This window comes from Micropterus salmoides, unplaced genomic scaffold, assembly GCF_014851395.1.
Source record: "Micropterus salmoides isolate LMB-PRFRI ecotype aquatic unplaced genomic scaffold, ASM1485139v1 Ms_hic_scaffold_11, whole genome shotgun sequence".
Classification (NCBI taxonomy): domain Eukaryota; kingdom Metazoa; phylum Chordata; class Actinopteri; order Centrarchiformes; family Centrarchidae; genus Micropterus; species Micropterus salmoides.
In genome coordinates this window covers 28400620-28420154 of record NW_024040152.1, presented here as the reverse complement: position 1 = coordinate 28420154, position 19535 = coordinate 28400620, and the positions used below count along the sequence as shown (strand labels likewise).

The 19535-nt window shown below is 42.5% G+C and overlaps 1 protein-coding gene across 1 annotated transcript; it reads left to right on the top strand.

Moving 5' to 3' along the window:
* Window positions 1-14174: 14174 nt before the first annotated feature.
* tent5aa (terminal nucleotidyltransferase 5Aa) lies at window positions 14175-19258 on the top strand. The gene is made up of 2 exons (XM_038712109.1): window positions 14175-15385; window positions 15835-19258. The coding sequence occupies exons 1-2, from the start codon at window positions 14960-14962 to the stop codon at window positions 16612-16614; spliced, it is 1206 nt and encodes a 401-aa protein (XP_038568037.1). The 5' UTR covers window positions 14175-14959; the 3' UTR covers window positions 16615-19258.
* The last annotated feature ends 277 nt before the right edge of the window (window positions 19259-19535 follow it).

The window sequence follows — 19535 nt, the reverse complement described above, 5'->3', positions numbered from 1 at the left end:
TGAACAGCAAGTGTGGCGATTTAGGGATTTTTATTGGCTGTAATTACAGGTAGAGCATCACATCGGAAGTCAGGCTGAGACAGCTCGTGGGGGAAATATTATTTACAGATTAGGATCTATTAGTTGGAGCAGGGCTGACACATGAATCAAAGCCTTAAAGGAAAAGTCCGCCATTTGACATCACTTCACAATGAGCTGGGCAGATACCACAAGCCTGGAAACCAATGTGGAATTTTTCAAAAGGACTGCTCATCCTGAACGTTTGTGCTCTGAATAGAAATGTAGTGTTTCTGCAGGTAATGGAGTGCCACATTACATGTTTTAAAATTAGACCTTGAACCATATGTAGCAGCCTTCATAATGTACTTGAGCATGTGCATTTAATGAATACATTTACATTAGCATCCTGGTTTTGATCAGGATGGAATATGATTAAGTTATTCATGTCCTTATTACACGATTCAGTATCCAGGTTTCTGATCATGTGTGTTCAGTCACTATGTTCTGTGCCGACAAAGAAGGTTTAGAAACCTGGATAGTGTGTTTACATGCCACACCATCCTGATAGAATTATCAGAGTACTCCAGCTAGCCTACGGAAGTGAAATGCATAAACTTGTTTTTCTGAATTAACAAAATTATTATCTCAGAATTCTGAGTTTTGAAGGGAGGGAAAAATCTGCTCTTGTTTTTCTGAATTAACTAGATACCTCAAAATCCTGTGGGGAAACTCACCTGCATGGAGTATGGTTGCTAATAAGCTTAACCGTGTAATAATTTTACCAGAGGAAAATTTTATTGCTCATTGGTTGCTCTTCTACAGCTCAGGGGACAAAATAGTGATTCTCCTTTCAGTTTAAATGTTGCCTGACCTGTTTCTCATAGGTTGCTCTTAAACTAGGAGAAATAGGTACATTTAGCAGCAGGAGTCATAGTTGAGGGAGATACGTTGCTCAGTCTCATTAATGGCAAATTGTTTTCAAGAACTACTAATAATAAATTACATTCATATAGCGCTTTATCATAGATACTGAAAGCGAAGTGAAGTTCACAGTGAAGTGGAGGTGACTCAACCACCACCAATGTGTAGCACCCACCTGGGTGATGCACAGCAGCCATTTAGCGCCAAAACGCTCCCCACACATCAGCTTGAGGCAGAGAAACATTGAGCCAATTACCATGGGGGATAATTAGATGGCGAAAGCCAGGTTGGGAATTTTGCCATGACACCGGGAAACCCCCTACTCTATGCGACAAGTGCCATGGGATCTTTATGACCACAAGGGCTCAGGATCTCAGTTTAACATCTCATCCAAAGGACGGCAGCTCCTACAGCACAGTGTCCCCATCACTGCACTGGGATCTAATTATTAGGACTAGAGGGAAGACTGCCCACTCTTGGCCACGAACACCACTTCCAGCAGCAACTTAGTTTTCCCAGGAGGTATCTCATCCAGGTACTGGCCAAGCCCAAGTGTTCCAGTTATGCTGGCTGTGACAATTGATAAATTGAAAAACATGTCATTTGAAAGTGCATTTCAATGATATATTCAATGATATATTGTTTCTTCTTCTCAGCAGGGATCAGATATACAGCAATAAATCAAATACAGTATTTGAAATGTAGGGGAGTAAAAGTTTAAAGCCCCTTCAAATGAAAGTGCACGTACCTCAACATTTGATTTAAGTACTTCAGTAAAATAACTTTATTTTCCACCCCTAAGTGGGGTCACTAAGACAAAACTGAGACATATCTTGGAGCCTTTTCTCTGATCCCTATTCAGGAGACTTGAATTACACTTATTTATTTAGTAATCTCTTCTTTTGCCAAGTGTAAGACACAGATGAGATTATTTGTAGAGTGGAATTTGAGAATTTCAGAATTAAAAGAAAAAACTTTTGGTCTCATCTTAGTGTTAAAAGTAGCTCATTTGTGTCTAGGAAAAATAAAACAAAACAACTAGATTTTGAGATTAATAACAAAAAAATGGGCAAACATTTTTTTTTGTGAATGCATTATGTTTTTGTAGTCACCATATCAAGATCTCTTAAAACCAAGATACGGTCTAATCTAGGTTTCTGAAACCAGGTTCCAAGTGGGTATTGTTCGGTTTGGTCAAGTTTGCATTGGGCAAAAAATGGGCAAACATTTTTTTTTGTGAATGCATTATGTTTTTGTAGTCACCATATCAAGATCTCTTAAAACCAAGATACGGTCTAATCTAGGTTTCTGAAACCAGGTTCCCAGTGGGTATTGTTCGGTTTGGTCAAGTTTGCATTGGTCCCACCCAGAGCCCTTTATTTTTGACAATAACAGCTACAATCACCTACCTTGTGGATTATTTGGCTAACTTTACATTGGAAAATGTGTTCCTCTTGAAAACACAATGTTTAAAATTCATATCAGATTTACCTTTCTAACATTACTTTTAGTAATCCCATGGTACCAGGGTTAATTGATCTTAATGACTAATGTAATCTCTATGACTTCCGATAGAACATACAGGTGACTATCAATGATTGTCATGTATTAATTTAATAAATCTCCAATAAACCCAGAAAACAGCATGTTAAATGGTTAGTGCCTGTGTACTGTCTTACAATAGTCTACAGCACGATTTATTGTGCTGTTTGGAGATGCTGCAGTCAGTCAGAAAAAGGAGTACGAATGTATGGTTTCCCAGCTGACATGGAGAGGAGGAAAAAATGATTGACTCACCTCAACAGGAGCAACCTTACAATCACTAAAGAGGCTAACAACAAAAAAATATGTGAGGTACTTTTTCCACAAAGAAAGAACACATCACTGGCTTAATGTTTGGTTTATTAAAAACATCACTGCAGATAATCTTCAGGCTCCTCTGAACCCCCTATGATTCTAGTGCTGAGAGGGAGAATAAGAGAGAGAAAGGGTTAGACAAACCTACACATCTGTAAAGATTCATCCAGGTCATGGTTATCCAAGAAAAGTTGAATCGTGAGCAACTGGACTTGGTTGTAGATGACGTTTCAGAAAAAGTCCAGTTGCCCTCAATTCCACCAAGTTATGCACTGTTAAGTTTTGGAACTTCATTAACAACTTTTGCTACTGATGTTGGCATCAGTTACTAGATAGTTTGTTAGCTGTGGGTAAATCAGCCTGAATTGTTGTGTGGAAAATAAGCTCATACAATAAGAAGAGAAGAAATAAGGGATGCAGACAATGAGAAAACGGAAAGAAAATAATATGACATTTTAAGTATGATTTCTTATGTGTTATATCTTCTTTGTTGTTTTCCATCTCACCATGGGTCCACGTAGTACTCTTTAGCATCACTGCTCCTCCACCACGCAGTTTACTGTTCTAATATAATTAATGTTAAACGTTTTGAAATCTTTTATTCATATAGGCACGACTAATATATGTAAATAAAATGAAATACCCCCCCCAAACAAAAAATATATAAAAATACGTATTTTAAAATAAATTAATAGGCTGCCCCTGTTTATATTGTGTGCTGCTAACTTTATCCATTGCCAGTACCATAATTTGTTTGTTAATTTGTTAACCGTTAATGTCCCTAAGTCTTCTTATTTACTGGGGGATATCCACTAACATGCTTTAATGCACATGTTAACTTGATTCAGTTGTGCTAATAATATATAATCTATTTTTATCTAAGTCTTACCTTTTAAATGTGCATCCCAAATAGCATTTTCTATTGCAGCTCCGCTACGCTGCTGGCAGTGTCTGCTGTGTCTCAGTTCGCGCACTTCCATACTTACACTTTTTTGAGTGCATAAGTGTGTTCACACCATACTGTATATAAAAAGGTTCACACTGAGAAATATGGCAAAATGCAGTGCACTGCCAGTACTGGGATGGTGCACTCATACCGGCTAATTAGTTGAGTGTGGAATGATGGACACTTCTCACCCTCAACGACCGCCATTTTAGCTACGTAGCTGAAGGGATGGGACCAACAGCACGGCAGAAGAGGAGAAGGGAGAGGCCAACAACAGAACGGCTTTTACAAGTTTCGTACTCTATTTCATCACTAAATCCACTTATGAGAAGTTTTGAGGCGAGAAATCAAACGTGTAGATGTCGAATATTGACAGTTTTACGAAAAGTGATGGCGGATTAAAAATACGCTTGAACGTTTTCGGAGTTCAGAAGCTCCGCAAGTGGCGGCGTGGGGAAGCTCGCGCCAACATGCGGGAGGAGCTAGCGAGGCCGGCCAGCCGCCCGCTCACAGAGCCCTCTGCTCCCGCAGTCACACATACCACTGCAGCAAAAAACGGCAGAAGAAAACACAGCTGTAAGATAGTTTAAATACTCATACTGCTGTTATTCTGTCATTAGATTTGAGTAGTTTAAATTAAATAAACATCTGGCTCGTGATGTACAGAAAATTATTGGTTTTTGAAACTTAAAAAAATAAAAATAAATAGAAATAGTATGAAAAGGGGGACTATCCTTACTTTTTTTATTATTATTATTATGGCTGTTATTTTGGAGCTCTGCAGGCAGCCTCTGTGCAATCTTGTGATAGTCATTTCCGGTTAGTGCACAACAGCAGTATTTGATTTGAGACAACACTACCCTGTCAAAATTAACGCACTAAGCAAGTAAGTACGTAGTGTACGCAGTATACTGCATGTTCGTATACTCAAGGAAGTACCCGAATTGAGACAGCATGTGATCTGCCATTGCTGTGAAAAACTGGTCCACTGGAGTGAATGGAGATGACGCAGCTCTCTCTTTAAAGGGATCTGATCCCACCCAGTGACAACGGCGCTTTAGGGCAAGCTAGCTCGGTATTCTCGGTAAAGAATTTCTGGATATCATGGCAGAGGCTGCGAAGAGACTGAAGAAGACTTTGTAAGCGAATTAAGATAGAAAAATAGAGTGGCCGACCAGCGACCGGACAAGAGCATACTGGCTTTCACTCGTTGGGATTAGCTAAAAGAGCTGAAAGGATGTAAGACCGAAGCTGAGCTGGCCTTCTTGCTGTGTCTGTGTTGTTGTGCTTGCTTGATGTTTGCCTGTTAGCAAAGTTGTTGACTTGAGCAAAATCAGCCAGATGTTTTACTGACAGAGGTTTTGCCGCTAGCTATAAACCAAGTAAGTAATATAGCCATGTTTTGTGATGTTGCACTTGCTTGATGTTTGGCTGTGTTAGCGAAGTTGTGCACTTGCTAGTTTTTGATCGTAATGTAGTCATAACAAATTCTTATTTGACCGCGGTGAATTACAATGAAATGTTAGTAGAGCGCAAATCTAGCAAACTATTTCAACTGCTCTGCTCAATAGTTTTCACACACTCTATCACAACACATCTTCTTCAGGGTTTATTATGACTGACTCATTATGTGAATTTATTTTGAATTTTATCAAATCGTAATTTCCATTTTCCAAATTAGTTGAGATGCTTAAATGAAAGTTGGAGGTGTATGTTTTTTCACCTGTGGTGAGGATATCAAAACAGTGAACCAGCGAAGCTATAGATGACCTTTGGGTGTGCTTGGACTGGGATGTCTAACAGTCTGGGTTCACAGAGGCTATGATGTCCTACATCAGCTTCTGTGAGGACAGCTGTGTAACATCACGGGCAACAGTCCTGACACCATTGACTCCATTGACTCCACCGATCAGTCCCAATCCGCCATCTATTGAGGAGGCACAACCCCCTTGCCAAAGCAGCTGGGCCAAACTCTGTCTCCCTATCAACCCTGAAGCACTGTACAGCTGTGGAGACATGAGCCTGCCTGCTTCAAATCCTAGACCCAAAAAACCAAGGACCATAGGACTAAATGACAACAGACCTGTCACCCTTACCTCTGTAGTATTCAAGTCTTTTGAGCGCCTTGTTACGGCCTACCTCAAATCCATCACAGACCCACTCGTGGACCCCCTGCAGTAGTGTTGTAGTCAAGACCAAGACCAGAGTTTATCTAGGCCGAGACAAGACCAAGACTTTTAGGGGCTGAGAGCAGTTGAGACCAAGACAGAGGGAGGATGAGACCGAGACAAGACCAAGACTTTTAGGGGCTGAGAGCAGTTGAGACCAAGACAGAGGGAGGATGAGACCGAGTCAAGACCAAGACCAGTTCCCTGCATTGCATGGCATGCAATAAAATGTGGAACGAGATCATAGGTACTTCACAAATTGATCTGAAAGATCCACATTCCCATTAAAACACCCACATACAAACACTAAGAGCTGAAATCAACGTAAGCATCGCAGAGAGGGGTGACCGTCATTAATTAGGGTTATTGGTTGCATTTGAAGCAATATGTTTTACTTCCAATCAAAGTTAGGATGTTGACAAATAAGACAATGCAAAAACAATTTATTGATATTCCCAAAGTTATGGTCTTGACTGGTCTTGACTTGAAATAAAATCCTGAGTCCTCAATGTTCGAGACCGAGACAAGACCGAGTGCAAATGCGGTCGAGTCCGAGACAAGACCAAGACCATCAAAAAGACCGGTCTCGAGTACTACAACACTACCCTGCAGTTCGCCTACAGAGCCAATAGGCCTGTAGACGATGCAGCTAACGTGGCGCTTCATTTCATCCTCCAGCACCTAGACTCCTCAGGAACCTATGCTATGATCCTGTTTGTGGATTTCAGCTCTGCTTTTAACACCATCATCCCGACTCTGCTTCAGGACAAGCTCTCCCAGCTGAGCGTGCCTGACTCCACCTGCAGGTGGATCACAGACTTCCTGTCAAGCAGCATGTGACGGTGGGAAAACTGACTCCAGGACCATCAGCACCGGTTCCCCTCAAGGCTGCGTTATTTCCCCTTTGCTCTTCTCCCTGTACACCAACTGCTGCTCCTCCAGTCACCAGTCCATTAAGCTCCTGATGTTAATGGATAACACCACACTCAGACCACATTAGGCTCATCTATGGTGGGGATGAGTCCGCCTACAGGTGGGAGATTGACCATCTGGTGAACTAGTGCAGCCAGAACTATCTGGAGCTCAACGCTTTTAAGACAGTGGAGATGGTGGTGGATTTGAGAAAGGGCCCACCCCACCAACCCCCGTCAACAGTTGACACTCTGGAGTCTTACCACTTCCTAGGCACCATCATCTCCAAGGACTTCAGGTAGGAGCTGAACATCAGCTCCCACACCAAAAAAGCCCTGCAAAGGATGTACTTCCTGCAGCAGCTGAAGAGGTTTAACCTGTCAAAGACAATGATGGCGCATTCTACACCCCCATTATTGAGTCCATCCTCACCTCCTCCACCACATCTGGTATGTTGTTACCACTGCCAAGGACAAGAGCAGTCTGCAGCGTATCATCAGCTCCGCAGTGAAGGTGATTGGCTGCAATCTTCCATCCTTCCTGGATCTGCACGCCTCCACAACTCTGAGGCGATCAGGAAAGATTGTGGCTGACCACTCACACCTTGGTCCATAAGGACCAAAACCTCACGCCACAAGGATTATGTCAATAGTTACGCACCTATCACCAGAGAAATTTCTTGTATGTGTGAAAACTACTTGGCAATAAAACTATTTCTGATTTTGATTCTGATGTTTCCCCTGACAACTGCAGAACTACCTCTGGTTAGTAATCACTGCTGTAGAGCACATAGTTTTGCAGAGAGTGGGCTGACAAAGCAGCGGTGTATATTTGAGGAAGATGCACTCTTCCTGTGGAGAGATGGTGGAGGAAAGGCCCTGGCCATCAAGCCTTCCTGCCAGGCAGATGGAAAAGTCATAGGGCCGTCCTCCAGATGGTGAGGATAACTTTAGGATTAATTTGTTTATGGAGAAAAAGGGACGTTCTAGACACTCCATGGAATACCTCCTACATTCCCAACCCGCTCCGACTGGATAGTGCCAGTTTAAGCAAAATGAGCATGGTCAAACTCCCATTTATCCATCCAGACTTCATCCCTCATCAGGCTGCTTGTCAGTGTCATCTGTTAAGCTCTAACATTGAAAATGACCCTTGAGTAGTTTTCCAACTTATTTTACCTTAAGTATGCCTGGAACAACACAATGGGAAAATTTTGAGCGACTGAAATAACATAAACTGATTTTTCAAAGTTATTTGCTGTATACTGAATTATTAAGCTTAGGGGTGTTCATCTTGGTTATTATGGGAGGATATGTTTTAGGTCTCTTTTTTTTGTGAAACCACAAACACATCAGTTCTACATAGGAAGTGAGTATAATATAGTGTTCAAGTCTTGGTCAAAATAGAAATGAGAGGAAGTGATGAAAATGATAACGCATCATGACAGCAACATGAATGTGTGACCTAATCTGCCAAGTAGTGGTGTGCATCTTAAATTAAATTGTACAACGTTAATGAAAAAGGAAGCTGTAATTAGTAAAGTGTTTTTAAGGACACCTAAATATAGGAAATGTGTTTTGTTCTTGGCTACTAAATTGTTAGGACAAAAAACTCTTTTTTAATTTATTATGCATTTTTAATCTTAAGGAGTAATTAAGGAGCCTGACTGATGCGTGGCTTGTCCTCCATAATACCTGAAGAGTTACTTAAGAGTTATTCATACGCTTCTTTGGCTGACCTGTGGCTCAAAGAGTCTTCCGTCTGCTTAATTTGTCTTCATAGCATCAGTTGGACATGGGAAAAGGTTCAACTAGCCCTTTCAATCCTATTTAGCGGGCATGGAGCCAGTTAGCCCCGGATTACCTGAACTCTGTACGGCCGTCACTCCACTGGCAGCTTTACAAAGATCATCAGAGCCTCAGGAAGTGTTTCACTCTGAGAGTGTGGCCAGAACGTGCCGGCCTTCCCGCTGCCTTGACTGTCATTCAGCTCACAGCCTCTTGGCTTCCTCTTGCTGTCAGTTTGACAGCCTCAGGGCCACGTGTCTCCTGGCAAAGAGCATTGTTTTGTGACGCCTTCAAAGCTTTGTGCCAAAACAGTGGATGTGATGACAGTTGTGATGTGAGTGATTTACAGCAAAGATTTCGGATGCTTCCACCTTCATGATCGTAACTCTCACTCTTCTCTTGTCTGCATTCATTTGTTTCTCATGCATTTTAACTGATATTTCATGCAGAATATATTTTCACACATGATTGTTTATGGTTCATGGAACATTTAAAGCATGCAGCGTCAGGCTTGTATACTGATACTTCCTTGTTCCTCTTTCTTTCTTTCTTTCTTTCTTTCTTTCCCAGTAGACATGTTGTCCTTCACTGTAGACATGAAGCACAGCCAGCAGGCAGCTAGCTTAGCTTAGCATAAAGATGGGAAACAAGGAGAAACAGCTAGCCTTGTTCCAAAGCAAAGAAAATCCACCTACCAACACCTGTAAAGCTCACTATCTAACACCTTACAACTAGTTTGTTTAATCCATACAAAAATCCAACCCTAAAATTTGTGGTTTAAGGAAGGACTGTTGCATGCAACCTCGCGGTGATGACAAGACTTCAGGAAGTTAATGAGCCTGCCCAAGAAATAGTCCCACACATAACTCACCATGGGTGGCGCAGTCGTGCAGTGGTTAGCACTGTCGCCTCACAGCAAGAAGGTCGTGGGTTCGAAGCTTTCTGTTCTCCCCGAGTCTGTGGGGGTTCTCTCCAAGTGCTCTGGCTTCCTCCTACTGTCCATGCAGGGGATAGCAGACTGGGCTTTAAGACATGCAGACTTGGTTGATTGGTGACCCTAAATTGTCCTTAGATGTGAGCGTGACTGGTTGTTTGTCTATGTGTGGCCCTGCGATGGATTGGCAACCTGTCCAGGGTGTAACCAGCCTTTTGCCAGATGGCCGCTGGGATTGGCTCTAGCCCCCCCGGGGACCCTTTACGCAGGATGTGCGGTTGAAAATGGATGGATGGATGTATAACTCGCCATAAAACCACATGTTTTTGTTACCTTTGGACATAGCCAAGCTAACTGTTTCTTGTGTTTCCAGGCTTTATGCTAGGTTTGTCTAACCAACTGCTGCAGCTTCATATTTGCTGTACACATACACCAAGAGTGTATATAATTTCATCTCACTTTCTGCAAGAAAGCTTGTCAAACTATTCCTCCACTGAATAAAGAGAAGTGATACATGCGTGTATCAACTGATACTCCTGTCTTTTTCTTCATCCCTTTGTCTTGAATGACTGCTAAGACATGTTACTGTAAATGGACACACCTATAACACGATCAGGGTGCAACTAAGCGTTAAAATGTCACAGATTAGAGATCCTTGAATTGAAGGTGTGGCTGTTGATGTGGATGTTTTCCAGCATGCCTTGAGCGTGGTTTGGTCATCCAGGTGGGGGAGAGGCTGCCATACCATTGTGATGAATCCAGTGAATGCAAGTTAACCAGAGACAGCGCATACAGTACCAAGATCACAACATGTCTGTAGCATCTATTAGTCTCTCAAGTGCTTTAGCAGCAGCATTCAGCTCCTTTACTGTCCCTGGACTGTGAGATCACAGACCCTAAAATGAGGCAGATTTGATGAGATGGGCCTCTCTATCTCCCTGTGAAACAGGACCCCCTCTGTAACCTTCGGTATTAATCTGCCAGGATAATTTGAAACTAATCTCACCCCACAATCCATCCCTTTGGGATCAAAAAGATCTGAAATAAAGGGATTCTCTGTACTGAAGTGTTTTCTGCTGCTGCTGCTGCTGCTTCTTCTCCACAGACCCTGGATAACCCCACGCTACTTTTCCTTAACGGCAGAGCGATTTACCAGCTTTTTGTCACTGGGGGTCAGAAGCAGTTTGACTGAAAAGGACTGGAAATCCCATTTCTGTCTTTGTTCCTCTGATCCACAACCAAAACTAACTCTGCCGTCAGCAGTGGGAATATCTCTCCGACAGCCTGGACAAACTAATATGACCCTCCTGGAAATCCAGTTATCTCTATGAAAGGAGGGTGAGGCTGAGGGAGGAGTGAGGATACTCAGAGGGGATGACAATGACTGGATCTTTGTTTTCTACTTATGTCACCGCTCACGTTTTCTCAAGCAACATTAGCTCAGAAACTGCTCGCCCATACGTGAGACCATCCAGCTGCAACGGTTCTGAGGTCAAGTGTTTCAGATGTAATTTGTCACCCAGTTATTCCATATTCTTTACTGCTCTTGGTCACTTTAGCAGCAGAAAATCAGATTTTCACTTTTGCTGACAGCTTAGAAATGAAATGTATATTGTTTGACATGGCATTTAAATATCTCACTGTCATTGCAAGAGACACGTTTGCCAACAGAGCTTTTAAGCCCCCTGCAAGCACCGTTTTATCACTTGTCACTGCTTAATGGCCTGTTTTCTCATTTTGGCACAACATAACAACTCATAAGAACTTTGTTCTCTCCTCAGCTGGATGTGAGGTTGGACAAGAAGAGGTCAGGATCTTTGCTGGATTGCTCCTAATGAGACAGAAATTTCAATATATTATGCCGGAGGAACCTGAACCTCAGCATCTCTTCTGAAAGATACCGTAAACACTTTCCTTAATAATTGGAAAATAGGTAGAATATCAAAGTGCACCTGTGATGGTGTTTTTAATAGGCTTTTCTTAGGCTGAGGTCAGTGACAGCCATATATAATTTGTCACAATGTTGCTGGAATATAGTGTTTCCTGCAAAAAGGTATTCTTATAAAGGAGGAAACAACCCTTGGACTGTCACTAAAATTCTCCACAGAACCTTTTAAATGGCTAAGAAAACTCTGGGGAGCCTGAGTTAGTTCAGTGTCGTTGTTGTTCTAGCCAATAGAAGCTAACTGGATAAGTTCTGGTTTCAGTTGGTAAGCCTGCTAAGAAAGGCTGAAGGCAGGCACGTGATTGACTGAAAGGTAAAGGGACGTGCACTGTTGACAACTCCGCTGTCATGAAAAAATAAATAATTTCGCAAATATTGTGACGTAAAAACAGAATTTTGAAGAATGGCATTATGAAATAAAAAGTTATATAGGGAAATAAAAATCTATATTTTATAATAATGACTTGAATTTGAATATTTTCATAAGTGATTTCACAATTATCTGTTTAATATACATATCACTCTATTCATCTAATTTTTTGTCTCATTATGGCTTTAAACACTGTAGCTCCATACTGATGACATTAATCCTATGAAAAATAATTGTACAGCTACAAAAGAAATGCAAATAAAACTCTCATGGACGAGACTGATCAATATCAAGCGTCCAACATCGCCCACTGGAAAATAATGACGTGAGTGGAGTGTTAAATTGAGAGAAACTAGCCGTTATGTTGAGTGAGTAAGTAGCAAGTAAAACATCAGTGGTGATATTAGATTCCAGATCATGTTAAGTAATCAAAGCTCCAAGAGAAGGTTTGGTGGTCCATCCCAGTAGACCGTCCCGACCTGAAGAAAAAAGGCAGCGAGCATGTTATATTTCATGGTGGATAAACCCAACTCATGCAGTCAGATCAATGGCACTGACAAACAAAACAGGGCTCTCTTTTTATTGGGCTGAACTGTCCAAAAAAATGTTTCATAGACCCCAGAGACAAGCACTGTGATTGTAAAAGATTTGGCTTTATGAGGAGTAGAAAAGGAAGCCACTCCCACATACATTAGAGCCGGCCTGAGGAATCACTGCTGTGCTTTGGAAATATTTTTTTTTACTTTGAAGTCGCTTAAGGTTTTGACTAAATGACTACAAACCCATCAGATAGCAGGGAAAGACATCAACATCCCCAGGGGGGCAAAGTTGTGTATTGCTTTTGAATTATTTTTTCCATTTAATTTTCTGACAGCATAATCTCATTCATGGCTTTCAATAACCACCAACCAATGTATCAGCTTGGTGCCAACTAGAATTTACACAAAACGCTCATATGCAGGGCCTCTGTTTTGGACATATACTGTATGTGTATACCTGCTGTTGGTCTCTGACAGTGGCTTTGATTTAGCTTTGCACCGTGCATGGCGGAGGGACTCGGTCCAATCCATAGCAACCACCTCTCCACACCTGGGAAACACATTGACGAGGCCGCTCTCGGCCCATCATAACTGACTAATAGTTCCATGTACATTTCCAGATGTGGGATTCAATTTCACAGACCTGCAATCAACCTGTCTGACACGTGCCAAAGCAAAAGATAAAAAAAACAACAAAAAAAAGTTATAATTTTAAAAAATGAACTGAAGGTCCATTCTTCAAATATATCACACTATGTACAAAACCCTCCTCTTTTCTTTCTTAGCTCTTAATTTGTAAGTCTGGGTGATTTAGGAGCTCATTTTACTGCTGTATTCACTGTAAAAGCTTGACTATAAGTGACCGTGTGCGTTCGATCCTGCAGAGGGAGTGACACTGTGCAGAGCCAGAGCTCCTGTGTGGGGCTCAGGGTTAAGACAAGTGCAATAGAGTAAATGAGATAATCAGGGTTTACAGATCTGGGTGGCTGTAGTGACGCAGGGCTTTACGCTGCCTAATGGGGCATACGTGACAGCTTCCACGCCCTGACCTCTTTCTTTCATCTGACCCCTGACCCCCTCACATGCTGCCTGGGCCAAGGACTGTCTGGTGCCTGGAAATGACTTCTGCTTTGACTTTTCTCGCCTAGTCGTCAGAAGATGGGGGTAACCTATTAGTGAAGGGCTGCACACCCCGACGTGAAGGTGTTAGTGGTCTGTGGGAAACAGGCTTATGGGATTAGAGAGAAAAGATTTCCTGCCTGCGGCTATATGAGTTGGTACACGTTCACTTATAGTGCTTTCATATAACACCTAAAAGAACATAGTCCCTGTGAGGAAGGTACTGTATACATTTTTGTAAAAACCTAAACCAGCCCACAGAGGGCGACATGGCAGCATCAAGTGAGCATGCAGGAAAGCAGTTGAATCTTACAGAGAAGAAAATACTTTTATATTCAGTGTCAGTTATTTCCTTTTCTTTTCCAAATGTCATATAGAAGAAAAGGCATACCTGGCCTTAAATATCTTTAATTAATAATAATAATTTATGAATGAGTTCAGGTGCATTAATTGGTATTTTAAGTAGAAATTATTTCATGGAGTAATGTTTTGTTCATGTAAATGGGCACTTAAAAGCATTACAGTATAAAAGTATCATTAAGGTTGGCTGGGCAGCTGGTTCATAAAGTCTTACAGTGTGATCATGTTGAGCAGGATTTCCAGTGAGCAGCAGTATGTCAGAGGAGGGCGGGGTGAAGTGCAGCTGACATCTTCAGACTACGGACCTGGCTTGCAGAAGGACGCAGCACGTCAAGTGGGCAGGTAACGGTTAACTCACACAAGTGGGACAAATAGGCTATGTTAAACCTAAACGGAGTTGGGGGGGAAGCAAGCTGGATTTCCAGAGCACATTCAAATTGCATCAACGGGATTATTTGTTGGCAGCAGGAGGAGAAATTAAAAATATGTAGGAGCTGTGCGTAAAAGTCCACAAGATTCCTCTGAGGGGTTGATCGTTGGAGGGAGGATTGTGCCAAAGTGCGACTTGAGGAGCAGCTTATTCATGCAAATTCATAAAATCATAGGCGTGCCTTTGGGTGATGGAGTCATAGCCGGAAAAGCAAACCCCCTCCTGGATAATCAGCGACCTTCAAAGACTGTGATGCGCAGCGCTCGGACGCATTGACAGCGGCACAGCGGCAAATGTTTTAAAAGGACAGAGAAAGAGAAGAGAAAGTTAGGAGTTGTTTTCCACACGCTTCTGTTGACGGGCTGCACTTCTTCCTCAACACAGCCACCAGCTCGACTGCTGCGCCACTGGATCTCCAACCACAGGCTTATTGCGCAGTCAATAACGCACCGCTGCAACTATCACTATTGCTTGTCGTCTTTTTTTGTTAATTTATTTTTATATGTTTACGATCAATTCGGACGACTTAAAATACAAAATCCTGATGCGGATGAAGTTATAGTCACCCTACTAGATCGATTTTGTGCGTAAAGACGCGACCACTTATTTGTTTCTATTTGGAAAAAAAAATATTTTGTATTTAAATCGCCGAGGACTTTTCACCCTTCACCATGTCAGAGGACGAGAGTAGCTCCACTACCAGCCATGTGTCTGACACAGAAGGCAGCAATGCTAGCGTTCTCAGTTGGGAGCAAGTGCAGCGGCTTGACGCCATCCTGACGGAGACCATCCCGATCCACGGCCGGGGAAACTTCCCCACTCTGGAAATGCAGCCACGACAGATCGTTAAAGTGGTGCGGAGTCGGATGGAGGAGAAACAAATCCACGTCCGGGACGTTCGGTTAAACGGCTCTGCAGCCAGTCACATTCTGCACGGGGATAGCGGACTGGGCTTTAAGGACCTTGACCTCATATTTTGCGCAGATATGAAAGGTGAAAGTGATTTCCAGACTGTGAAGGACATAGTTTTGGACTGTCTCCTGGATTTTTTACCCGACTGTGTGAATAAAAAGAAAATAACCCCGTTAACGTTAAAGGTACATTCACAACTTTGTGCAGTTGTTCTCATACTTCTGTTGTTTACTTTTAGACATGTGATACTATTTAATTGCATTTGTGTCAATTCGGCTTAACGACCATTACTCGCAGCTTAATTTGCAATTAGATTAGTTTAGTGATAGTAAAAGGTTGGTTTTCTGTAGTTAAGAGGATTAAGTTAAACCAATTTGGAAGAGATCCTAAGCTCAGCCATCTAGATCCCTTATCCAAGTACATTCTATGGTATTTATAATATTAGGGTCAATAGTATTAATAACACAATGTTTATGAGCCAAATAGATGCAGCTATTACTTATACATATAGAAAGTTGTTAAATATTAAACCTATTCACACAATGCAAGATTGGGCCTAGCTGTTCATTTATTGTGTCTTTAATGCTATCTTCTTAACATTTATGCCCTTTTTCTCTCCCTCACACACATTTAGGAAGCCTATGTGCAGAAGATGGTGAAGGTGTGTAATGACTCAGACCGCTGGAGCCTCATCTCCCTCTCCAACAACCGGGGTAAGAACGTGGAGCTGAAGTTTGTGGACTCCCTTCGACGGCAGTTTGAGTTCAGCGTGGACTCCTTTCAGATCAAACTGGACTCCCTGCTGCTGTTCTACGAGTGCTCAGAGAACCCAATGGCCGAGACCTTCCACCCCACCATCATGGGCGAGAGTGTGTACGGGGACTTCAGCGAAGCCCTGGACCACCTACGTCACAAGATCATCTGCACCCGGAACCCAGAGGAGATCCGAGGCGGGGGTCTGCTGAAGTACTGTCACCTGCTGGTTAGGGGTTTCCGGGCCGCTTCCGAGTCAGAGATGAAGTCCCTGCAGCGCTATATGTGCTCGCGCTTCTTTATTGACTTCTCTGACATTGGTGAGCAGCAGCGCAAACTGGAGTCCTACCTTCAAAACCACTTTGTGGGCCTGGAGGACCGCAAGTACGACTACCTGATGACCCTCCACGGAGTGGTCAATGAGAGCACAGTGTGCCTGATGGGACACGAGAGGCGGCAGACCTTAGGGCTCATAGCCATGCTGGCAGTGCGTGTTCTTGCAGAGCAGAACGTCATTCCCAACGTGGCTAATGTTACATGTTACTACCAGCCTGCGCCTTATGTGGCAGATGGCAACTTCAGTAACTACTACATAGCACAGGTACAGCCGGTGTTTGCTTGCCAGCAGCCTGCATACTCCACCTGGTTGCCCTGTAACTGAGTCAGCCCCGAGGAAAGGTGGAGGGAGAGAGTCTGATTTGTTTAAACAGGAGTCGCCGCCTTGGACCTGCCCAGTGTTTGGCTGCGGACAGAAAAAGGAAAAGCTTTTTTGCTCATACTTTTAGTATGAACAGGCGTTCACTTCAAGTACGTATTTCAGTGTATGTCACCTGATCGTGCCCAGGCCAGCCAGGTTTAAAAAAAAGTCTAATTTGGGAAGCTTGGAAATAAAGGCTAAACACAAATGTGTGACCGCCTTGAACGCAAGCAGCAGAACTGTCATCGAAAATGAACAAGACTGATCTGTCTGATCTGTCTGAATCTGTCAAGAACTTATTAGCCAGCATGTTCCAACAGCAGACCAAACAGCTGCATCAGTGCCCTGACGTTGACAGCTACTCCGCGCGCACGCACGCACGCACACACACACACACACACACACACACACAGACACACAGACTCTTTAGGTGAAATCAGAGGTGTGTGCAGGGCTCCAAAACGAGCACCCTAGACTCGCTTTACGTCAGCTGAACTGAAGTGAGATGCTGTTCAACTAGTTTGGATAACAAACTGGCATCTCCGCCTTGCATTTGGATATAATTCTGGTTGTTTACAGACCAAAGATTTTTTTTTGATTGTTTCTAACATTGAAACCCGATTTTGATGGGGTAAAATAAACTAAATATGAAGCTATGTCTATTTGTGTATGTGAACATGTGTGTTTTTTAAGTGCCTAATGCCCCTCAGCGGGCAGATAAAATAATGAGCAGGCCATAGCCCCACTCTAGTCAGGCACACAAGACAATAGCACCCCAGAGGCTTGTGAATGTATATGTGAAATCATGCACAGTCTGTGTTTGTGTTCGTTCGGATGAAAAAGAGCACTTTGCGTTAGTGTGGATCTTGCTGTAAAGTAGCAGTCAAACGTGCGATTGATGGGTTGTAGCAAGATTCACATTTGGAAACTCCAAATTTGTATCTTCTCTGAGTGATAAAGCAAACATGCATGTCTCAAATTAATACTGGTTTTGCATATGTGCTATGAGAAAGGATGACAAGCATTTTCAGATCATCAGCAACTAAGAAAACTTTCACTCACACACACACACACACACACACACACACAATTTCCTGTATATTTTGTGCAGTGGTGCTTCCCTTTTTCTCATCTGAGAAAAAAAAAAACGATTTCACAATAAGTAGATAAGAGGCAGAGAGAGGAAAGAGTGCATTCAGAGAGAGGGCCCGACAGAAAGCTGGTGTGTGTTCCCCATGCTTCCTCTTACTGTAGAAGGATATTTGCAGAGACACCTCAGATGATGTGACACTATTTGCTGTAGCACCCTGGCAGGGAATTCCTCAGCTGCTGCTGAAGAGCTTGAACTTAGCTGTTGTTACGTCTGCAAATGCTCCGTTCAGGGTTCAGAAAATGTTGTGGCAAACATTTTGGTGGACCCCGCTGATAGCCCTAAAGTTTAATGAGGCCATTTGTTGACGTAGACAGAGATACTGTGCTGACATAGAAGACTGGGAAATAGACTGTAAATGGAGCAAAAGCGAGAGAAAGGCAAATGTGGTAGTTTAAAAGGCAAGAGGGAGGGTGAGTCAATCTGGAGAGATGGGTGCAGCTGGTGATGGGGTTTATCTCTCTAGGGCTACCATGTATTACTGTACAAACAGTCTCTGTTAAGGTCAGATTACAACTTAATGGACAGTGTTGCAGCTCTCCCCCTTTTTCAGGGAGACCAAAACATTCTATCAGCATTTGTTTTAATCATCTGATCGTTGTTCAGAAGAGGGGAAACTGAAGAAGATTGCATGCATTCACACCAGCTTCAGGAGACTTTAAGTTGCAACGTATGTTTCATTTGTGAGGTTGCTTTATTGATGCTTATTAATGGTTTTTATGCTTCATTCCACACCATTTTAAAGTACTGTGTATATATATGATTACTGTACATGCTTCGGCTTTGCCAACTCACTTACTCCTTGCAAACTATACTGCAGCCTTTTCTGATGGCAGATAGAAAAAGGAAATTAGGATTTTAAGCATAAAAGGGTAGGTTAAGCTCGGAGACCAGCATCAACTCAATACTGCGTTGAAAAGAGAAAATTCTCATGCTGAAAAAAAAAGCATTAGTAGCTCATCCTCTGTTTCGCCTGATTCTGATAATTCATAACTGCTCTGTTCAGTTGTTTCTTCTTCTCAGTGACTATCCATGTCGATGATATCCTTTGGATTGTGCAGGCAATGTATTGTCATTTTATACTCAGTGATGTCCTAACAGCTGACTTGCTAGCTAGCTCCAGTCTGCCTGTCAGTTAGTGATTGTGCCTGTCAGTTAGAGATTGTGGGTTACTGCGTTGTCTTGTATGCGTTGTCTCAAATACCTGTTTCTGTTCATGCAGTCTTTTACAAATCACACTTTGAAAAAGAACGATTAAGATCCTTGTCTTGTATGTATATTTTTTATGATTGTTATTTTTATAAATGTATCAGACACTGCGGGTGTTGCAGTGCTTTTGAATCTGTGATTGGGCTTCAAAGGATATGTTCTCAATAGCTTTTTTGCTATATTATGTTATGTGTCCAATGGCTCAAAAGGTTAAGGATGTTTTCATCAATAAAATATCTGAAAACCAGATTTGTAACGACTCCCGTTATTCATTTGCCTGGGTCTCAATCATTTTACTGCACTGGTTTGGACTGAAACCCACTGCCAAACATGAGAAATTGCTTATTTGTCAATTAATTTCAGAGTTCTTTTTTTTAAAGGAGAGTGAGAGTATCTCTTTTCCCTGACGTTAGCCATTCAGTGGCTTTCAGACAGGTTCCCTGCTCACTCGCTAAGAGAGGCAAATCCCCTGCCATGGCCTGCTGGGCCCAACAGGCCCAGCCAGAAACCTGTCCAGAACTGGCCC

Bases quoted from the DNA above. Each gene is read 5' to 3' on its own strand.
- tent5aa (XM_038712109.1), top strand. From the start codon at position 14,960: ATGTCAGAGGACGAGAGTAGCTCCACTACCAGCCATGTGTCTGACACA. The intron at 15,386-15,834 runs GTACATTCACAA...ACACACATTTAG, and splicing joins TAACCCCGTTAACGTTAAAG to GAAGCCTATGTGCAGAAGAT.